Below are 20060 nucleotides of genomic sequence, written 5' to 3' on the forward strand. Positions count from 1 at the left end.
CTTTTCCCTTTAATTGTGGGCCGGTGTTAAGGTATAACCGGCCCAAAAGTACGTTGGCCCAAAGGGAAAACTCCCGAATCTCCCGATGGCCAGTCCAGCCCTGTCTGTACCACACCAGCCCCTGGCACATCTGTACCACATCTGTACCACTGGAGCCGCTCGAGCCACAGACTGAAAACTGTAAAAACGTGACAATTTTGATTCAGACGTGACTGAAGTCTGTGTTTCTATGATCTGTGTTAAATGTATTTATTCATGACCTTTGAATGTAACAATAATATTTATTTATATCTGAATGTTTAACCTGGAGATTTATGACGTGCAGAAATATCACTGTTTTTGTCAAATAAAACTGAGTCAGAATCAAGCACTTTGTCGTTTATCAAATTAAAACAAGAGGTTAAACACAGAGAGGACGATCACTGCAGAGTGTTGTCCAGCAGGGGGCAGGAGAGGCCGCAAAATCAGATCACACCTCCACGTTTTAGTCTCTTCTTTCAGTTTTCATTTAGTTCCTTATGATTCAACTAAAAATAAGGAAAAAATTGTGACGAAATCTGAATAATGGACAAAACCAGGTTTAAATGTGTGGTTATATTTTATGACTTATTATCAGAGGGATTTGGGATCTTGCTTAGTTTTTGATCATGTCAGTATTGGTGAATGAATAAGTAGGAGGAAACATCTGTAATGAGCAATACCTGATTTCATTCAGAATAAACCTGAGCGCTGCAGTTCCCCGGCCGTCCTGTCGGTGGCGCCCTCTCCCCTCTGCTGCTCCCGGAGGCGGAGACGGGAGAGAAAGTGTGAAAGCTCCAGATTCTGACACAAACGGAGCCTGGACCTCATGGGAGTCCAACATGTTTGCACGTTCTCCAGCAGAGGGCGCCCTGGCCTCACCGTCCAGACGTGCAGCCGTTCACAGGAGACGGAATCTGGCACAAAGTTCAACGTCTTTTGTGTTTCCAAGTAGGGAATTCTCAACATGGAAAATGCTCCTGATGTTTCAGAGCTGGAGGAGCTCGGGGTTAGAACAGCTGGAGGAGCTCGGGGTTAGAACAGCTGGAGGAGGTCGGGGTTAGAACAGCTGGAGGAGGTCGGGGTTAGAACAGCTGGAGGAGCTCGGGGTTAGAACAGCTGGAGGAGCTCGGGGTCAGAACAACTGGAGGAGCTCGGGGTCCCCCTAGAACAGCTAGAGGAGCTTGGGGTCCCCCTAGAACAGCTAGAGGAGCTCGGGGTCCCCCTAGAACAGCTAGAGGAGCTCGGGGTCCCCCTAGAACAGCTAGAGGAGCTTGGGGTCCCCCTAGAACAGCTAGAGGAGCTCGGGGTCCCCCTAGAACAGCTGGAGGAGGTGTGTGTGGATCAGGAAGTCTGGGCGTCTATGCTCAGGCGCCGCCTCCCTGACCCGGCCCCGGATAAAGCGGAAGAAAATGGATGATGGATCATTTTCACTGTGGATTCATGGGCATGTGCAAGGTGCCAGATATAAAGTGGGCAGGACGGTGGCACAGCGGGTAGCACTCAGAGAGAAGGTCTGGGGTTCGATCCCCAGCCGGACGGAGCCTCTGTGGAGTTTGCGAGAGGATGGTGGTTTAGTTTGTTTCAGGTTGAGACTCACTCCATGATTGGTTCAGTCTTATTATATTCATCAAGCATGTGCAGTTTTACAAAGTCTATCACTGAGCTCAGTTTAACCCCTTAACTCCCACCTGAACCGAGCACATGTTCTCCAGTTTGGCTTTACCCCAATCCAAAAGCTTCTGGGAAAAAAGCTGTGGAAATAGCAACAAAACTGAGATGAAAACAATGATGGAAATGTGACAAAAAAGTGACGAAAAATGTATGAAAAAGTGGCAAAAATGTCACAAAAATGTCACAAGAAATTGACAAAAAATTGACGAAAAAATACAAAAATGTGACAAAAAAATGACAAAAATGTGACAAAAAATGACCAAAAAAATGACAAAAATTTGACCAAAAAAATGAATAAAAAAAGAAAGAAAAAAAAGTGAGAAAAAATTACCAAAAAAATGACAAAAAAGTAACAAAAATGAGTTGAATACCCAACAAAAAATGATGGGGAAAAAATCTGATGACGTGAGGAAAAAGATCCTCTCGGTTCAGGCGGGAGTTAAGAGGTTAAAGCAGCGCCCGCCCAGGCCCCGCCCAGGCCCCGCCCCCTGTAAAGATCAGTGTGTCATGATCTGAGTGAGTGACAGGTGACTCTGTCCCAGCGCTCATTACAAAGAGGATTCAGCAGAATGTCGGTTTAGGACAGTTGTGTTTTGTTCACTTTATCACTCACATCAACAACACAATTAATGGTAACAGAAAATGCAAGAATATCCTGTTTTTTAAAACATTTGGCTCATTTAACCTCTTAACTCCCGCCTGAACCGAGAGGATCTTTTTCCTCACGTCGTCAGATTTTTTTTTTTTCATCATTTTTTTGTTGGGTATTCAACTCACTTTTGTCATTTTTTTTTTGTAAAAAAAAAATTTATCAAATTTTTGTCATTTTTTTTGGGTTATTTTTTTTTTCATTTTTTGTCACATTTTTGTAATTTTTTGTCAAATTTGTATCACATTTTTGCCACATTTTTGTCATTTTTTTAATTAAATTTTTGTCATTTTTTAAGCAATTTTTTTAATTAAATTTTTGTCATTTTTTAATCAATTTTTTGGTAATTTTTTGGTTACATTTCTGTCAATTTTTGTCACATTTTTGTAATTTTTTCTTCATTTTTTGTCATTTTTTTGTCATTTTTTGGTTACATTTCTGTCAATTTTTATCACATTTTTGTCACATTTTTATCATTTTTTCATCAATCTTTTGTCAATTTCTTGTGACATTTTTGCCACTTTTTCATAAATTTTTCGTTACTTTTTTGTCACTTTTCCATCATTGTTTTCGTCTCAGTTTTATTGCTTTTTCACAGCTTTTTTCCAGAAGCTTTTGGATTGGGGGAAAGCCAAACTGGAGAAAACGTGCTCGGTTCAGGCGGGAGTTAAGGGGTTAAATATAAATGTAATTCCCCAAAATGTATGAGCTACAGTTCCCATTGAAAGTTTCCAGGACTTTTCCCCCCCTTTGCGACTCGATGTGTAAGAGCAGAGAGAAACCTGACGGCCCCGATGCAGCTGCTTCCCCTTCGCTCTTAATCTGAGCAAACAAACTGGGATCAGTGCGGATTACACGATTGTTTACGTCTGGATTACACACAATTACAATCAACACTTCAGAGGCAAAGAGGGAGACGGAGAGAGGCGTTCGGGGACGGGAGGAAACTAAGCCTTTGACGCCACAGAATCAACTCAAAATCTCCCTCAACGCCTTAGTTTTTACTCAAAAGCTTAGAAAACGTTTAATTTATGTTGAATTAAGTGTTAACTCATCATTTATTAAAGTGATAATCTGCAAGTTTGCAAAGTGAGGAGAGCAGGAACAGAATTTGAAAAGTAAACGATCAAGCTCCTCCCCCTCCTCCTGATTGGACCTGACAGGCCGGTTCACAGGAAAAGCTCGTCTCATTGGTCGATGCAGGAGGTTCTAAATGGTTCTAAATGACAGATATTATTTGTCATTTAGAACCAAAAAACAGATTCATAATGTTAATTTCTTCCTTTCCCTTTGTTTTCTTTTGCCTTTGTATCATTTATTTAACCTCTTAACTCCCGCCTGAACCGAGAGGAATTTTTTCCTCACGTCATCAGATTTTTTTTCCATCTTTTTTTTGTTGGGTATTCGACTCATTTTTGTAACTTTTTGTCATTTTATTGTCATTTTTTGTCACATTTTTTCGTCCATTTTTTTTATCACATTTTTGTCAAATTTTTATCACATTTTTGTAATTTTTTTTGTCATTTTTGGTCACATTTTTGTCATTTTTGGTCAATTTTTTATCACATTTTTGTAAAAAAAATTGTGTCATTTTTTTGTAATTTTTTTGTCAATTTTTTCACATTTTTGTAAAAAAACAATTAATTTTTTATCACATTTTTTCGTCCATATTTTTATCACATTTTTGTCAAATTTTTATCACATTTTTGTCATTTTTTGTCTTTTTTTGTCACATTTTTGTACATTTTTTATCACATTTTTGTAATTTTTTTGCAATTTTTTCGTCAATTTTTGTCAATTTCTTGTGACATTTTTGCCACTTTTTCAAAAATTTTCATCACTTTTTCGTCAATGTTTTCTCACTTTTTTCTCACATTTCCATCATTGTTTTCGTCTCAGTTTTGTCGCTATTTTCTCACCTTTTTTCCAGAAGCTTTTGGATTGGGGTAAAGCCAAACTGGAGAAAATGTGCTCGGTTCAGGTGGGAGTTAAGGGGTTAAGGTGAAACATCAAAGAAACTTCCTTTAATGAAAAAAGAGCAGAAAAAAACACTTTCCAGGTTTTCCCAAATTTTTCCCAAAATTTCCCCTAATTTTCCCCATTTTTTAAAACGTGTTCCCCAATTTTATTTTTTTGCCCAAAATTTCTCTTAATTTTTCCTACATTTGTTTTTGTTTTTAAATTTCACCCCAAATGTTCCCAGTTTTTTCCTCAAAATGTTTCCTAAATTTACCCCAATTTTTCCCCGTCTTTTAAAATTCTTTTTTCGACTTGTGTGTCACTTTTTCATTTCTTTTAAATGTTGGTCACCGACAGCATCAAAACATGAATAAAAATTTTATATTTCTTTTCTTTTTTTCAATCTAAAAGCCTCCTGCCTTTAGAGCTCACAGCCTCTAGGCCAGAGAATTGAAAGCTAAGACCTACATAATAACTGATCCTAACTTTTGTGTCACCTTTTTGTCGCTCTTTTGTGGCTTTCTTGTTAAGTTTTTTTTTGCTTTTTCATCGCTCTTTTTGTTTTCGTCACTTTTTCATTTCATTTTTGTCTCGTTTTTTTACTGTGTTATCGTTGCTTTTCCGGCACCTTTTTGTCGGACCGTTTTGCCTGTTTTCTGCTTTGAGATTTGGGTAAAGCTGTAGAGCTCCGGTCCTGGACTGTAGCAGATTTACTTTGTGGACAGAAACGTCCCCAAAACCGAAGCTCCGCCCCCATCGCCGAGTCCTCGAGGAAAAGGCCAAAACCGCGGCTGGTTTTCAGAGACGCAGAGACGCCGCCGCGGGAGGGAGACGCCGACCCACTGGGTTTATGCAGGTAACACGAAACTCCACACTTTTTAACACAATTTACACAAGTTTAACAGGAACGACCAGAATTTGGATATTTTTTTACGAGGAAATCAGCAAAACATGTAACTCAACATCAAGATTATTTGTATTTTTTCACAAATATGGAGCAAAAAGTCAGTATTACCAAAGGAACAAGAGCGGTTTTCCTTTGCTTCGTTTCGTTTCAAGTGGAAAGAACATCCTTTCTCATGTAAAAGCCTCTTCGCATTTGAAATCACCTCGTTACACGTTCGCCCGCGTCGCCCGCGTCCAACACACTCAACAATAACGGAACTTTCTTTGAATTTTCTCTCCGCTTCATGAACCATCTCTGCTCATTCGTGTCGTTATCGTCGATGAAATGCAGCTTTAATCCCGGCTCGGATCAGATTTAACGCTTTTCCAGGCCCGGATTTTGCCGCTTTTCACTCAACGACTTCACGCTTTAATACCTGATCTTTTTTTGCGGCCGCTTTGTCCTTCAACGTTTTGCGCTGAAGCCTTTCAATCGTCGACGCTGTTGCTCCTGGAAAGCTGTGAATAAACAAAAAAGAAGTGTTGGGAAAGTAGTTTGGAAAAGGTCTATTTAAAATCGACAGTGGCGGAAAGTAACAAATTGTAAAAACTACACATTTTAGCTACTTTTGCTCAACTTGATTAGTTTTTCTGACAGATATTTGCCTTTATTGACCTCACAATGCAGGAAATGTGCAAACAATTAAACAGTAGGTCTTATAAACAATGACTACGAAAACCTTACGGGGCAAAATGTATAAACGATAAAAACAGATTATAAGGCTTGGGCGATATCGACGAAAATCAATATGTTCAGTATTTGTGGGAACTTTCTCGAAAATATGATGAAAAGATACTTTTGCATCAGAAATATGTTAAAAAAAACTTGCTGAGAAACATCTTAATTTGCACCAAAAAGATGAGACAGACTACAATATCCTCCCCCATTTCCCCACAATTCTCTCCCCACTTTTTCCCCCCATATTATTCCCCAATTTCTCCCAATTTTTTCCAGAAATTCCCCACATTTCCCACTTATTTTGTTGGGCCATTTTCCCCCTATTTTCTAACCATTTCCCCCATATTCTTTCTCCGATTTTACCATTTTCCCCCCAAATTTTCCCCACACTTTTCCACTATTTCTCCCAATTTCCTCCCCCCAAAAACCCCCATCATAATCACATTCTGTGAAAATACCGCACATTTAACTCTATCAAAAGCGTAAAAAGTCTGCCCCAAAGTACATTTGAAAGACTTTTCTTTCTACGTAGCCTAAATGTATGGCTCCTTTGTTTGCACTTTTACTTAACAAGTAGCGACTTCTTCCACTACTTCAAATGTACCTGATGCTTCTTCACCGTCTGTAAATGTACTTCAAGTAAATTAATCTTTTGTCTAATTTTGAGAGCGACGAGATGAGGTTTCTTAATTTAGAGGAACTGTAATTTGTCGAGAGGGAGTTTGGATCAATTTAATTTAGTGGCTTCGTCTTTCCAGGGTTTATACAAGTCAAATTTAAACCTTTTTAAAGCGGCATTACTATGTTTTAATGCCACAAAACCAGAAAAGAAATCAGCACATATTTAACACTTCATCAGAGGAAAGAGAAATGAACAAAGTGGGCGACTTTAGAGCAAAAAAAGTGGTATATTTCAGCCAAACTGCAAAGGATAATGTTTTAGACCATAGTTTAGATATTTACTATTAACTTATATTGAAAAAAATGTTAAGCAATGTCATAATTTTCCAAGAAATTTAGATTTAAAGCCAGGTTGAATCCCTTTTTAGGATTTTTGATGACATTTAAGGCCCTGAAATCCTGCCTTGTGACTCAAATTAAGGCCAGTAATTAATTTGTAGTAAAGTGCACTTAGAAATGAGAGTCTCCTGTGAATAAACTCGCCTTGTTTGAACCCGCAGCCCGACGGGTGGATGATGTCGTTCAGCCCCAAACTCTCCACTCCCTTCTCGGTGTCGGACATCCTCAGCCCGATGGAGGACTGCTACCGCCGCTTCGCGCACGACCCCGCCGGCGTGGGAGCCATGGGCACCGGCCTGAGCGCCTACCGAGCCCAGGTCACTGTGTCCCAGCCCGGGGTCCAGCCTCAGCCGCCTCAGCCTCAGCCTCATCAGCCGCCGCTCCCTCCTCACCTCCACCATCACCACCACCATCACCACCACCACCACCTGCCGCACTCGGAGCTCCAGCACCCGGGCCCCGGCCCCGCCACCCCCGCCCTCGCCCCGCAGGCCTCCGCGGCGGCTCCAGCGGCCTCGGGCTTCCACCTCTCCCCCAGGATGAGCCACCACCTCCCCGCGGGGATGAACCAGCTGTCCGCCGCCGTGGGGGAGCTGCCGTACCCGGACACAGTGAGAGGCGGAGCGGCCTGGTACCACGGCGGCCCGGAGCCCAGATACCCCGCCAGTAAGAACATGAATAACTTATTAAAATGTACATTTAATTAAACTTAACCCACCAGGAGGAACGAGAAGAACTTATTACGTATTTACACATTCACAAACAATCATAAAACATTTTGAATATCACTTAAATCAACTAAAGCTAACGGGGTTTTTATCATAAGTTATTACGGTCTATTTTCGCGCCGCTTGAAAAGTTAGCTTAATGCTACAAACAAATAAAGTGGCGCTAAAATTCGGGATTTTTTATTGAATGAAAGTATTAATTAATTAGTAGTATTTTTGTTTATTTATTTATTACACTTTAAATAAATTGTTTATTTTTTTTAAAAATTATGCAACGTGAAATATTTATATCAACCGGAAATCATTTAGTTTGCGTTTGTAGCGTTTACAAAAGCGATGGGCTGCGGCTTCAACTGTATTAATTATAGCTAATCATTATAAAAAGTGTTTACTAATTATATATTACTTACATTTGTATTATATTTCAGGACATTTTAGTTTTTTATTGCGAAACATTGTTTGAGCAAATCAAAAAATATATAAAATTAGGATTAGTGTTTGGAAATGTGATTCAATTATCTCTGTCAGATTCTTCAGATTCTTCTTGAATTTTCAGCAAATTAGGTAAAATAAATTAGGGATTAACCTCTTAACTCCCGCCTGAACCAAGAGGATCTTTTTCCTCACGTCATCAGATCATTTTTTTGTTGGGTATTCCACTCATTTTTGTTACTTTTTTGTCATTTTTTGGGTCATTTTTTATCACATTTTTGTCACATTTTAGTCATTTTTTTTTGTCATTTTTTTGTCAATTTTTTATCATATTTTTGTCATTTTTTTGTCTCATTTTTGTCATTTTTCCGTCCATTTTTCATATTTTTTTTGTCATTTTTTGTCAAATTTTTATCAAATTTTTGTAAATTTTTTTGTCATTTTTTTGTCAAATTTTTATCATATTTTTGTCACTTTTTTGTCACATTTTTGTCACTTTTTTGTCATTTTTTCGTCCATTTTTCATAATTTTTTCGTCATTTTTTGTCACATTTTTGTCTTTTTTTGTCACATTTTTGTCACTTTTTTTTCATTTATTCGTCAATTTTTCATCAAATTTTTGTCATTTTTTGTCACATTTTTATCCTTTTTTTGTCCTTCTTTTTATCACATTTTTCGTCAATTTTTCTCACTTTTTTGTCACATTTCCATCTTTGTTTTCGTCTCAGTTTTGTTGCTATTTTCACAGCTTTTTTTCCAGAAGCTTTTGGATTGGGGCAAAGCCAAACTGGAGAAAATGTGCTCGGTTCAGGTGGGAGTTAAGGGGTTAAAGGATTAAAAAGTGAGAGCAGCCGTGCCTTAGGCCTTTTTTGGCACGTAAATAACCATTGTATAAAGTTACTGCGTTGTTGCTACTTAAAGGAAGAAAAAACATTTTAATATCAAGTTGATACGTCTTTAAACAGTTTGTTTGAATGGTTTTCACAAAATATATAAATATATGCCGTTCTCCACTCAAAAATATACTAAAAACAATAGCAATTTTCCTTTCATTACATCTTCAAATCATCTGGGGACCCCCACATAAGGCCTCGCGACCCCCACTTTGGGAACCACAGTTTTAGGCTACGGGTCACATCATTTCAAAACAAGCAGAAAACACTGGTCGGGGTTTAGAGGTTTAAAGAACTCTCCTCTGACCGCTCTCTGTCAGTCTCCAGGTTCATGGGCCCGTCTCCCGCCTCCGTCCCGGGGATGATGCCTCTGAGCGGGATGGACGGCTCGGGGAAGGTCCTGGCTCTTCACGCCGCCCCGCGCAGGAAACGGCGCGTGCTCTTCTCGCAGGCGCAGGTGCACGAGCTGCAGCGGCGCTTCAAGCAGCAGCGTTACCTGTCGGCGCCCGAGCGCGAGCACCTGGCCGGGCTCATCCACCTCACGCCCAACCAGGTGAAGATCTGGTTCCAGAACCACCGCTACAAGCTGAAGCGCCAGGCCAAGGACAAGAGCGGGCCGGAGCCGAGCGAGGCCACGCCCAAAAAGAGCGCGGCGGAGCAGGAGGAGGAGCTGGAGGCGCTGTCCCCGAGCCCCCCGCCGCTCGAGCTGCACATGACGCACACGGACACGGCGCTGATAGAGACGTACAGCAACGTGATCGGGTCCAACCTGCTGTACGGGAGGACGTGGTAGGACCAGGACACGGACCACGGACCGGGACACTGACCGGGACTTAGGCCGGGACACGTACCGGGACACTGACCGGGACTTAGGCCGGGACACTCCGGACTAAAGACGCCGCGGATTCCAACTTTGGATTTCTTAAGAGGGGGCATTATGCAAAACCGACTTTTCAGAGCTTTTGTTACAATGTTCTCTCATCACGAACAGACCTGGAGCCGTTTCTCCTGAGCTCCTCTGTATCCAGGAAGTGCTTTTCCTCACGGTCTCCCCAGAAGGAGGAGAAGAAGAAACGTCCCGCCTCCGATTTGGGGAAAAACACCTTTGAACGCCGCTCAAACTGCAACCTGTGAACTCGGAGAGGACCAGAGTGCTCCGAGGAGGGGGGGGTGGGCGGGGCTTACGGGGAGATCTGTGAAATGACTGGATATTTAGTTCCCGCTGTCTTAGATCAATATTGCAATTTCGAACCAACAAAGTGTGAGATAAAGATAAAGTGTCTGAGATTATTACAAATACGAGGGCTTTTTTTCCTCGATGCCGATACTTTGATACTTTTGTTGAAACCTACAATAAAATATGTGTCATCCAGAACAAGAATGCTCATTTATTCCATCAAAGACCATTTCTTTTTGCATCATTTGAGCTGAAGTTTCCCCAATACTTTTATGTTTGATACCAGCAGTGTTAATTTTGACATTTTGACAACATATTTTATTTTAGTTTTAGTCTTTTGACTAAAATGGTGTTTAATTTTAGTCAAGATTTTGTCAAAAAAAAACTTTTCAATTTTAGTCTAGTTTTAGTCGACTAAAATGAAGACGAATTTAGTGGACTTTGCATTGATAATATTCATTATAATCATATTTAATGTTGTTCCTCTGCTTCATGTTTCTGCTCCTCATGAACAAAGCTCAGCTGATCCTTTGGCAGAGAATTTACATGATCTGAGGCTCTTTCAGACGCTCAACAGAAGTTTGGATGATTTTAGTCTCTCCTTTTCATTTTTATTTAGTCTCATTTCAGTCGACTAAAATATCTGGACAATTTAGTCATAGTTTTAGTCTCATGAGAAACTTTTAATTTAGTTTTAGTCCAATTTTAGTCGGCAAAAATATCACTTTGAGTAAAATTAAGACTAAATATTTTAGTCGACGAAATTAACCCTAACACCAGCAGTACCTAAAGCAGCTTAACAATAAAAATGACTTCACTGCCCAATATCTTCTGCTTCACCGCCTTTACTCCAGTTCAGCTTTACCCAAATCTAAAAGCTGACAGCCTGTAGGCCAGTGTCGTGCCTCATTTGAAAGCCAAGACCTACAAAAACTGATCTGAACGGATCTTTGTGCTTGTGTTGTTGCCGCACCTTTTGTTTTGCTTTTTTGTTGCGTTTGAGTCACTCTTTTGTTTTTCTTTGGCTCCTTTTTGTTTGACGTTCTTTTCAAGGAGCTTTTAGATTTGGGTAAAGCCAGACTGTATAAAATGTGCTCAGTTCAGGGGGGGTTTCCTGGTTAAAACAAAACCACGCATTAAAAGGTGCAGCTACGGAAACTGAAGCGACTCCAATCTGTGAACTCAGACACAGTTTTGAACAGAAATATCTCGGCCTGGGCGATGTGGCCAAAAAATAAAATCAAGATTATTTTTTACTCAGTTTGGACGAGCATGATTTCAATAGATTTTGTTGGAAATAAACTTAAAAAGTCTCCTGATCTTTTATGTGAAGAAAACTGCTCAGTCCTGCTCATTAATATTCATAATGTAGCTGCAGTTAAGCCCATTAAGCTCTGACCTCCCGCCTGAACAGAGCACTTTCTCTCCAGTTTGGTTTTACCCAAATGTAAAAGCTTATCGGAAAAAGTGTAAAAAAAAAAAAAAAAAGCGACAAAAACGTGACAAAAAAAAACAATAAAAAATGTGACCAAAAAAAAAAAAAATGACAAAAAATAAATGAAAAATTGAAAAAAAAAATACAAATGTGACAAAAAAATACAAATGTGACAAAAAAATACAAATGTGACAAAAAAATACAAATGTGACAAAAAAAAGGGACAAAAAATCAATAAAAATGACAAAAAATCAATAAAAAATGTGACAAAAAACAATTAAAAATGTGACCAAAAAAAAAAAAAAAAGTGACAAAAATTTTAAAAAATGACAAAAAATAAATGAAAAATTAATTAAAAAAAATACAAATGTGACCAAAAAATACAACTGACAAAAAAATAAAAAATGTGACAAAAAATCAATAAAAAATGTGACAAAAAATAATAAAAATGTGACAAAAGAAAACAACAAAAATATGTCAAACTCTGACAAATATGAGATGAAAAAGAATGTGAAAAAGTGACGAGGCAGCGATAGATAGACGCATCTCTGGAATCGCCCATATATGGTCATTTTTGAAAACAGTTAAGGGGGAAAACAATTTTGAAAAAATAAAACATTTCTCTAATTATTCAAAAACTACTGTAACAAACGCTGAAATATGAATATAGTTTCTACTAAATAATGATACAAAGACATGGGGAGGAGCAAAGTGGTTCAACAGCCCATAAATACATGAATAACAGAGAACGCTAACTTGATGCTACATGTTAGCATCGGGCTAATGCTAACGATTAGCTAGCGCTAGCTACAACTGCTGTTTTTTCACTTCTACTGAACAATCTGCTGTGAGAAAATATCCATATGGGCCTGATTTACACTTCAATTTATTTGTATGTGATAAATAAGTTGATATTCCACCAGATAATGGCAAAAAAGAGGGATAAATTGTGTTTCTTTAAAGATTCTATTTTCCCCCTCGGCGAAGCCACGCCCCCTTCTATGATGAGATGCGTCTGTATCTATGCGAGGAAAAGGATCTGTTTGTATGTCTTGTCTTTGAGGCGTCACTCTGGCCAATATGCTGTAAGCGCCAGGTGAGAGCTTGTTAGATTTGGGTAAAGCCGAACTGGAGAAACTGCGCTCGGTTAAGGCGGAGGGTAAGAGGTTAAGAAAACACAACCCGTCTGCGCTTAAAAGTAAAACCTCTTAATAAGCCGTGGAGTTTTCAAAAGTGTTTTTGAGTTTTATCGTCTTCGTCCCTCTGCTGTGATTGACAACCGTCTCCATGGAGACTCGAGGGAAAGGGGCGGAGTTAAATGGTCGGCTCAGAGCAGAGTGAGAGAAAGGCACAGGAGCGGAAACTCCTTTGTGAAGCAGCAGATCGTCAGAAAGTCTCTGCTGCTTCACTGGAGTCGTTTCACTGCAGAGCGTCTGAAACGGGACACGGAGCGGCCGACTCCATTTTACCGTTCAGCCATTTTACAAATCGTCTGTTGTTAAAAGCATGAATTAGAGACAGGACAGGAGACAGTGGACTTCGGGACAGTTATGAGACATTATGGTTATTTGCTTGTCCTCCATTTTGAATAAACTTGCTTCTTCTGCAAATAAAAACCCGTGTGTTTTTGTGTCACAAAAAGAACAGAGTCCGGGGGCGCGTCAGACACAGTCGTTTATTTGAACACATGGAGCACTTTGGAGTTTCCTCTCAAAAACAAAGTCCGAGACGTGGATTAAAAAACAGCGTTCACTGCCGTTAAAAAATAGAAAGAATAAATCATTTTACACAGACTGAAAAAACAAGCCCGTAAATCCCCCCCCGCGGGACCCGACGATCTTCAGTTCCAGTTGTAGCGTCTGGACTGAGGCGGCGCCGGGTAACCGCCGCGCCCGGAGCCGTGGCCCTGGAACAGAAGAGTCAGAGAGTCAGGAAAACAGGTTCATACAGGAATACAGGATATATTCATGTGTTTGGGGAGTGTTCTGACACATGATGTTCTTTAACCTCTTACCTCCCGCCTGAACCGAGGATCTTTTTCCTCACGTCATCACATTTTTTTCCATCATTTTTTTGTTGGGTATTCAACACATTTTTGTGACTTTTTTGTCATTTTTTTTGTCATTTTTGGTCAATTTTTTTTTTATCACATTTGTCATTTTGTGTCATTTTTTGTCACATTTTTATTTTTTTGTCGAATTTTTATCACATGTCGTCATTTTTTGTAGCATTTTGTCACATTTGTCATTTTTTTGTCCATTTTTTTTCTTCACATTTTTGTTTTTTTGTCATTTTTTGTCACATTTTTGTCAAAAAATGTTTATCACATTTTTGTCAATTTTTTGTTATTTTTTTGTCCAATTTTTATCACATTTGTGTCATTTTTTTCGTCAATTTTTTGTCCATTTCTTGTGACATTTTTGTGAAATTTTCCCACATTTTTGTCATTTTTTTGTCAAATTTTTTCGTCATTTTTTGTCAATTTCTGTCATTTTTTTGTCAAATTTTTAGCGCATTTTTGTCATTTTTTTTTTGTCAATTTTTTCTCAATTTCTTGTGACATTTATGCCAATTTTTCATCAATTTTTCGTCACTTTTTTGTCACATTTCCATCATTGTTTTCGTCTCAGTTTTGTTGCTATTTTCCAGAAGCTTTTGGATTGGGGTAAAGCCAAACTGGAGAAACTGTGCTCGGTTCAGGTGGGAGTTAAGCGGTTAAACCCCCTCCCTCACCTGTGGTCCCCCTCGGGCCCCCCCTCGGTACTGCTGCTCGTATTGGGGCTGGTTGTACTGCTGCTGGTATCCTCCGTGAGAGTGCCCCCTGTTGGCGTTCTGCTGGAAGGCGCTGTGTTGGTTCTGCGTGGCCCGGTCCCAGCCGTGACCTCCTCTTCCTCCTCCTCCTCCTCCTCCGTAAGACGGCCTGAGAAGGACAGGACGGACATTTCGATTGAGTGTGAGTTGGAGTCTGTAAAACTCTCGGTCCCGGGCTCTCGGCCCCGGGCTCTCGGCCCCAGGCTCTCGGCCCCAGGCTCTCGGCCCCAGGCTCTCGGCCAAACTCTCCGCCACAAACTCTCCGTATCCAAACTCTCGCTACAAACTCTCGCTACAAACTCTCCGCTACAAACTCTCCGCTACAAACTCTCCGCCCAAACTCTCCGCCACAAACTCTCCGTATCCAAACTCTCGCTACAAACTCTCGCTACAAACTCTCCGCTACAAACTCTCCGCTACAAACTCTCGGCCCCAGGCTCTCGGCCCCAGGCTCTCGGCCCCAGGCTCTCGGCCCCAGGCTCTCGGCCCCAGGCTCTCGGCCAAACTCTCCGCCACAAACTCTCCGTATCCAAACTCTCGCTACAAACTCTCGCTACAAACTCTCCGCTACAAACTCTCCGCTACAAACTCTCCGCTACAAACTCTCCGCTACAAACTCTCCGCTACAAACTCTCCGTCTCCAAAGTCTCGCTCCAAAGTCTCGCTCCAAACTCTCGCCCCAAACTCTCCGTGTCCAAACTCTCGCTACAAACTCTCGCCACAAACTCTCGCCACAAACTCTCGCCACAAACTCTCGCCACAAACTCTCGCCACAAACTCTCGCCACAAACTCTCCGTATCCAAACTCTCGCTCCAAACTCTCCGTATCCAAACTCTCCGTATCCAAACTCTCGCCACAAACTCTCCGCCACAAACTCTCCGCCACAAACTCTCCGCCACAAACTCTCCGCCACAAACTCTCCGCCACAAACTCTCCGCCACAAACTCTCCGCCCAAACTCTCGCCACAAACTCTCCGCCACAAACTCTCCGCCACAAACTCTCCGCCACAAACTCTCCGCCACAAACTCTCCGCCACAAACTCTCCGCCACAAACTCTCCGCTCCAAACTCTCCGCCCAAACTCTCGCCCCAAACTCTCGCCACAAACTCTCGCCACAAACTCTCCGCCCAAACTCTCGCTCCAAACTCTCGCCACAAACTCTCCGCCACAAACTCTCGCCACAAACTCTCGCTACAAACTCTCCGTGTCCAAACTCTCGCCACAAACTCTCGCCACAAACTCTCCGTGTCCAAACTCTCGCCACAAACTCTCGCCACAAACTCTCCGCTACAAACTCTCGCTACAAACTCTCGCCACAAACTCTCCGCCACAAACTCTCGCCCCAAACGCTCCGCCACAAACTCTCGCTACAAACTCTCCGTCCAAACTCTCCGTCCAAACTCTCCGCTCCAAACTCTCGCCACAAACTCTCCGCTCCAAACTCTCGCCACAAACTCTCCGCTCCAAACTCTCGCCACAAACTCTCGCCACAAACTCTCGCCACAAACTCTCGCTACAAACTCTCGCTACAAACTCTCCGTATCCAAACTCTCGCTCCAAACTCTCCGCCCAAACTCTCGCTACAAACTCTCGCCACAAACTCTCGCCACAAACTCTCGCCACAAACTCTCGCTACAAACTCTCGCCACAAACTCTCGCCACAAACTCTCCGCCACAAACTCTCATTCCAAACTCTCCGCCACAAACTCTCGCCACAAACTCTCGCTACAAACTCTCGGCCACAAACTCTCGCCACAAACTCTCCGCCACAAACTCTCATTCCAAACTCTCCGCCACAAACTCTCGCCACAAACTCTCATTCCAAACTCTCCGCCACAAACTCTCCGCCACAAACTCTCCGTGTCCAAACTCTCGCTCCAAACTCTCCGCTCCAAACTCTCCGCTCCAAACTCTCCGCTACAAACTCTCGCCACAAACTCTCGCCACAAACTCTCCGCTACAAACTCTCCGCTACAAACTCTCGCTACAAACTCTCGCCACAAACTCTCCGCTACAAACTCTCGCCACAAACTCTCCGCTACAAACTCTCCGCTACAAACTCTCGCCACAAACTCTCGCCACAAACTCTCCGCCACAAACTCTCCGCTACAAACTCTCCGCTACAAACTCTCCGCCACAAACTCTCGCCCCAAACGCTCGCTCCAGACGGTTTAGAAAATAGTGGAAAAGTTTTGGAAAATTTTAAACTCTTCCGAAATGTTCTAGACTTTTCCAAACTGTTGCAAAATGTTGGAGTAACTTCCTGGTCGAGTTCTTTAACATTTCAAAGCCGTCCCTGACCACCCCGACTGTGACCGGGGCCTCGAGGGTTAATCCCAGGCCACGGCGAAACCGCATTCACAAAAAAAATACAATTACTCTTCCCCTTTAAGTACGAGGGCTTCCCCTTTAAGGGCGGCCTGAAAACGTACGCCAACGCCGCGCTAATCGAGTTTAAGAAGAGGCCGGAGTTTATGGAGTTTACGGAGCTCTCACTGCGGAATCCGGACCATCTGAGTCCACAGACCGCGCGACCTTTGACCCCGGTGGCACAGTGGTTAGTGAGGCTCACACAGATATATTCTCTGAGGATGATTTCCAGGAAGGAACTCCAACATGTCCGTCTTTCCCACGCTTAGTCATTCACAAATACTGACATGTTTGGTATCCACGTGTAGCAGGAAAGGCTGTGACCTGATGTTGGAATCCAAATATGGTCGTTTCCTTTGCGGGAGACGGTTTGGAAACTTTACAGGCTCGGACTCGACATTTGGGAGTTTTTTTCACAGACAGATTTATGAAACTTTGAACCCAAAAAACAAAGTGAAAAAATCAGTTAACCCCTTAACTCCCGCCTGAACCGAGCACATTTTCTCCAGTTTGGCTTTACCCCAATCCAAAAGCTTCTGGAAAAAAGTAAAATAGCAACAAAACTGAGACGAAAACAATGATGAAGATGTGACAAAAAAGAGAGAAAACTTTGACAAAAAATGGACGAAAAAATGACCAAAAAATTGACAAAAAATGAAGAAAAAAAAGGGACCAAAAAAATGGACAAAAAAGTGACAAAAAATGAAAAAAAAAAATTGACAAAAAGACAAAAAAAAGATAAAAATAACAGAAAAATTGACAAAAAAATTGACAAAAAATGACAAAAAATGAGAAAAAAATGACAAAAAATGTGACAAAACGACAAAAAAAGAAAAAATTACAGAAAAATTTACAAAAAATGGACAAAAAATTGACAAAAAAATGGACAAAAAATGGACAAAAAATGACAAAAAATGACAAAAAATGAGAAAAAAATGAGGAAAAAAATGAGAAAAAATGTGACAAAACGACAAAAAAAGATAAAAAAAATTACAGAAAAATTGACAAAAAATGACAAAATTGACAAAAAAAGATAAAAAAAAATCGACAAAAAATGGACAAAAAACGACAAAAAAAGATAAAAAATAACAGAAAAATGACAAAAAATTTGACAAGACAAAAAAGACAAAAAATTACCCCAAAAATGACAAAAAACGTACAAAAACGAGTTGAATACCCGCAAAAAAAAGATGGAAAAAAATCTGATGACGTGAGGAAAAAGATCCATTTAGATGTGTTTTGTAGATCTTAGCTTTCAAATGAGGTGTTACACTGGCCTACGGGATTTGGGTAAAGCTGAACTGGAGAAAATGCTCTCGGTTCAGGCGGGAGTTAAGAGGTTAAAATGAAAAATGTTCCAAGTTTATTCAAAACCTGTGTTAGTGACGAGTCGTCCAGAAATGATTGAAACGTCGTAGAGGTTTTAAACTGTATAATCGACTGGACTGATGAGTTTCAGTCTGTGACGCCTCAGTCCGGCTTCAGTCGTGTCTATTAAAGTCCCTTTAAGTGAAGCAGTTTGCTCAGTGTAATGAGGCCGCACTAATGCACTCAGGCTCCTTCAGACTGTGCCCTAATCACAGCCCGTCTCCTTTAACCCCCTCCCCCTTTCTCCCCCCCTCTCCCCTCTCCCCCCTCCCTCCTCCCTCCTCTCCCCAGGCCTTCAGCCGATCGTCACGGAGCCACGTCGAGAACAGAGAAAACATTTAAATGTAGAGACATCAATGTGAAGCTTCTGCTGTGGACACTGACAGGAACATGAGGAGAAATGTGTGGCAACTTTTCTGTCATTTTAAGTTTTCAAATAAAAATAAGGCGTTTTATAAAAAAAATATGCCTAAAGTTGTTAATATTTTCAGCAACAAAAGCTAAACAATGGACAGAGCCAGGTTTAAATGTGTGGTTTTATTTTGTGATGTGTTAGTTCCAAAGATTTGCTCAGATTTGGAACTGGTTTAGTCAAATTTAATGCTTTTTAATGCCATTTTTAGACAATCAGCACGTGTTTCATTATTTAAAGGGGGGGTATTATGCAAAATGGACTTTTTCAAGCTTTCCATCATGTTATGTCATTCCCTCATTAAAAACATGGCTGAAGTGTTGCCTTGGCACATTCACGTATTTCTGAGTAATCTGTAAAAACTCTGATGGCGGCCATTTTAGGGATAGGTTTGCCTGAGTCCTCCTAGGAACGCCCCCACCTCCTGGAGACGCCTCCGAGCTTTCGTCACCAGCCGAGTAACCAACCACTGCTCCTCAGCAGAACCCCCTCCCCACTGATGCCACAGACAGCGTGTGGAGGGGGCGTGTCTAAAGGCTCAGAGGTTCTTAAAGAGACAGAGGCCTATTTCAAGACATTCACTACAGCCATTTTGAGAGAGACATTTTATACAAGGCAGTTATTCTAATTTACTGCATTTACAGACCAACAGAAGGTTTGTCATCATTGTAGTGAGATATAGACTGGTGCTATGGGACTGACAAAACCTCTTTAAGATTTGCAAACATTTCCTCAAACAGTTGAAAGAGATTTTAAGAAAATGGCAACTTTTGCACAAAAAAATGGTGGTAAATTTCATCCAAAACTGTAACTGAATGTTTTGAACCATAATTTTGTGTCTCACGATATTGTGCGGTAAGAATTGTTGAGCAATGTCTTCAATGTCCAATATATTTAGATTTAATGCCAGTTAGAATCCAGTTTAGTGCTTTTTCATGATATTTAAGGCCTTATTCATAATGTGTTTTAATGCCCCGCAGAAATTCGTCGTTATTAGTGAAAAAAAAATCTGTAAAAATTTGATTTCCTCCTTGTTTTTTTTGTTTACAAAGCTCAATAATTCTGTCAGGGGTTAGACCTGTAAAAATCCTTGTGGAAAAAAACCTCCCAAAGCCACAAAACAGAATAAACGTCGTAGAGAGAGTTTGGGCTTAAAGATAAAATTCTAATGGAGAAAATCAGCTTCAGTAAAACGTGCAGTTGAAGATGTTCTGGATGATTGATGATGAAAAGTTTGATTTACTGAACGGCGGAACCAAAATGAATGTGTTTCAATGACACTTGAGGCCTGAGACAGCGGTGTGTGTGACGCAGGGACTCCGCAAGGGACAGTTTTGGGTCCGCTCCTCTTTGAGCTCCACACTCACCTCTGATACGACTGCTGCTGATACTGAGGAGGCGCTCCCAGCAAACTGCCCTGATGAGGCGCTCCCAGCAAACTGCCCTGATGAGACTCTGAAACACAAAGAGACAAAGGTTTACCGGGAC

At 41.1% G+C, this 20060-nt stretch overlaps 2 protein-coding genes across 4 annotated transcripts in view; one reads left to right on the forward strand and one right to left on the reverse strand.

Annotated features, from left to right (window-relative positions):
- The first annotated feature begins 5116 nt into the window (after positions 1-5116).
- On the forward strand, positions 5117-9830 carry LOC306974458 (homeobox protein Nkx-2.4-like). The gene is made up of 3 exons (XM_079571709.1): positions 5117-5156; positions 7106-7610; positions 9318-9830. The coding sequence occupies exons 1-3, from the start codon at positions 5151-5153 to the stop codon at positions 9788-9790; spliced, it is 984 nt and encodes a 327-aa protein (XP_079427835.1). The 5' UTR covers positions 5117-5150; the 3' UTR covers positions 9791-9830.
- A 4568-nt stretch (positions 9831-14398) lies between these two features.
- The window catches only part of xrn2 (5'-3' exoribonuclease 2), a 40620-nt gene continuing 34958 nt past the window's right edge, over positions 14399-20060 (reverse strand). For 2 of the 3 annotated variants that reach the window (XM_079571699.1, XM_079571697.1), the window contains 2 exons: positions 19934-20027; positions 14399-14529 (listed from right to left, as the gene is read on the reverse strand). In XM_079571699.1, the coding sequence (XP_079427825.1) occupies positions 19936-20027 (92 nt within the window). In that variant the 3' untranslated portion in view covers positions 14399-14529; positions 19934-19935. The remainder of the gene's footprint in view (positions 14530-19933; positions 20028-20060) is intronic. The other variant, XM_079571698.1, reaches the window with a different exon arrangement.

This window comes from Gobius niger (assembly GCF_951799975.1).
Source record: "Gobius niger genome assembly, chromosome: 15".
Lineage (NCBI taxonomy): Eukaryota > Metazoa > Chordata > Actinopteri > Gobiiformes > Gobiidae > Gobius > Gobius niger.

Coding starts and splice junctions, on each gene's coding strand:
- LOC306974458 (XM_079571709.1), top strand. Junction 7,611..9,317: donor GGAGCCCAGATACCCCGCCA/GTAAGAACATGA, acceptor GCTCTCTGTCAG/TCTCCAGGTTCATGGGCCCG.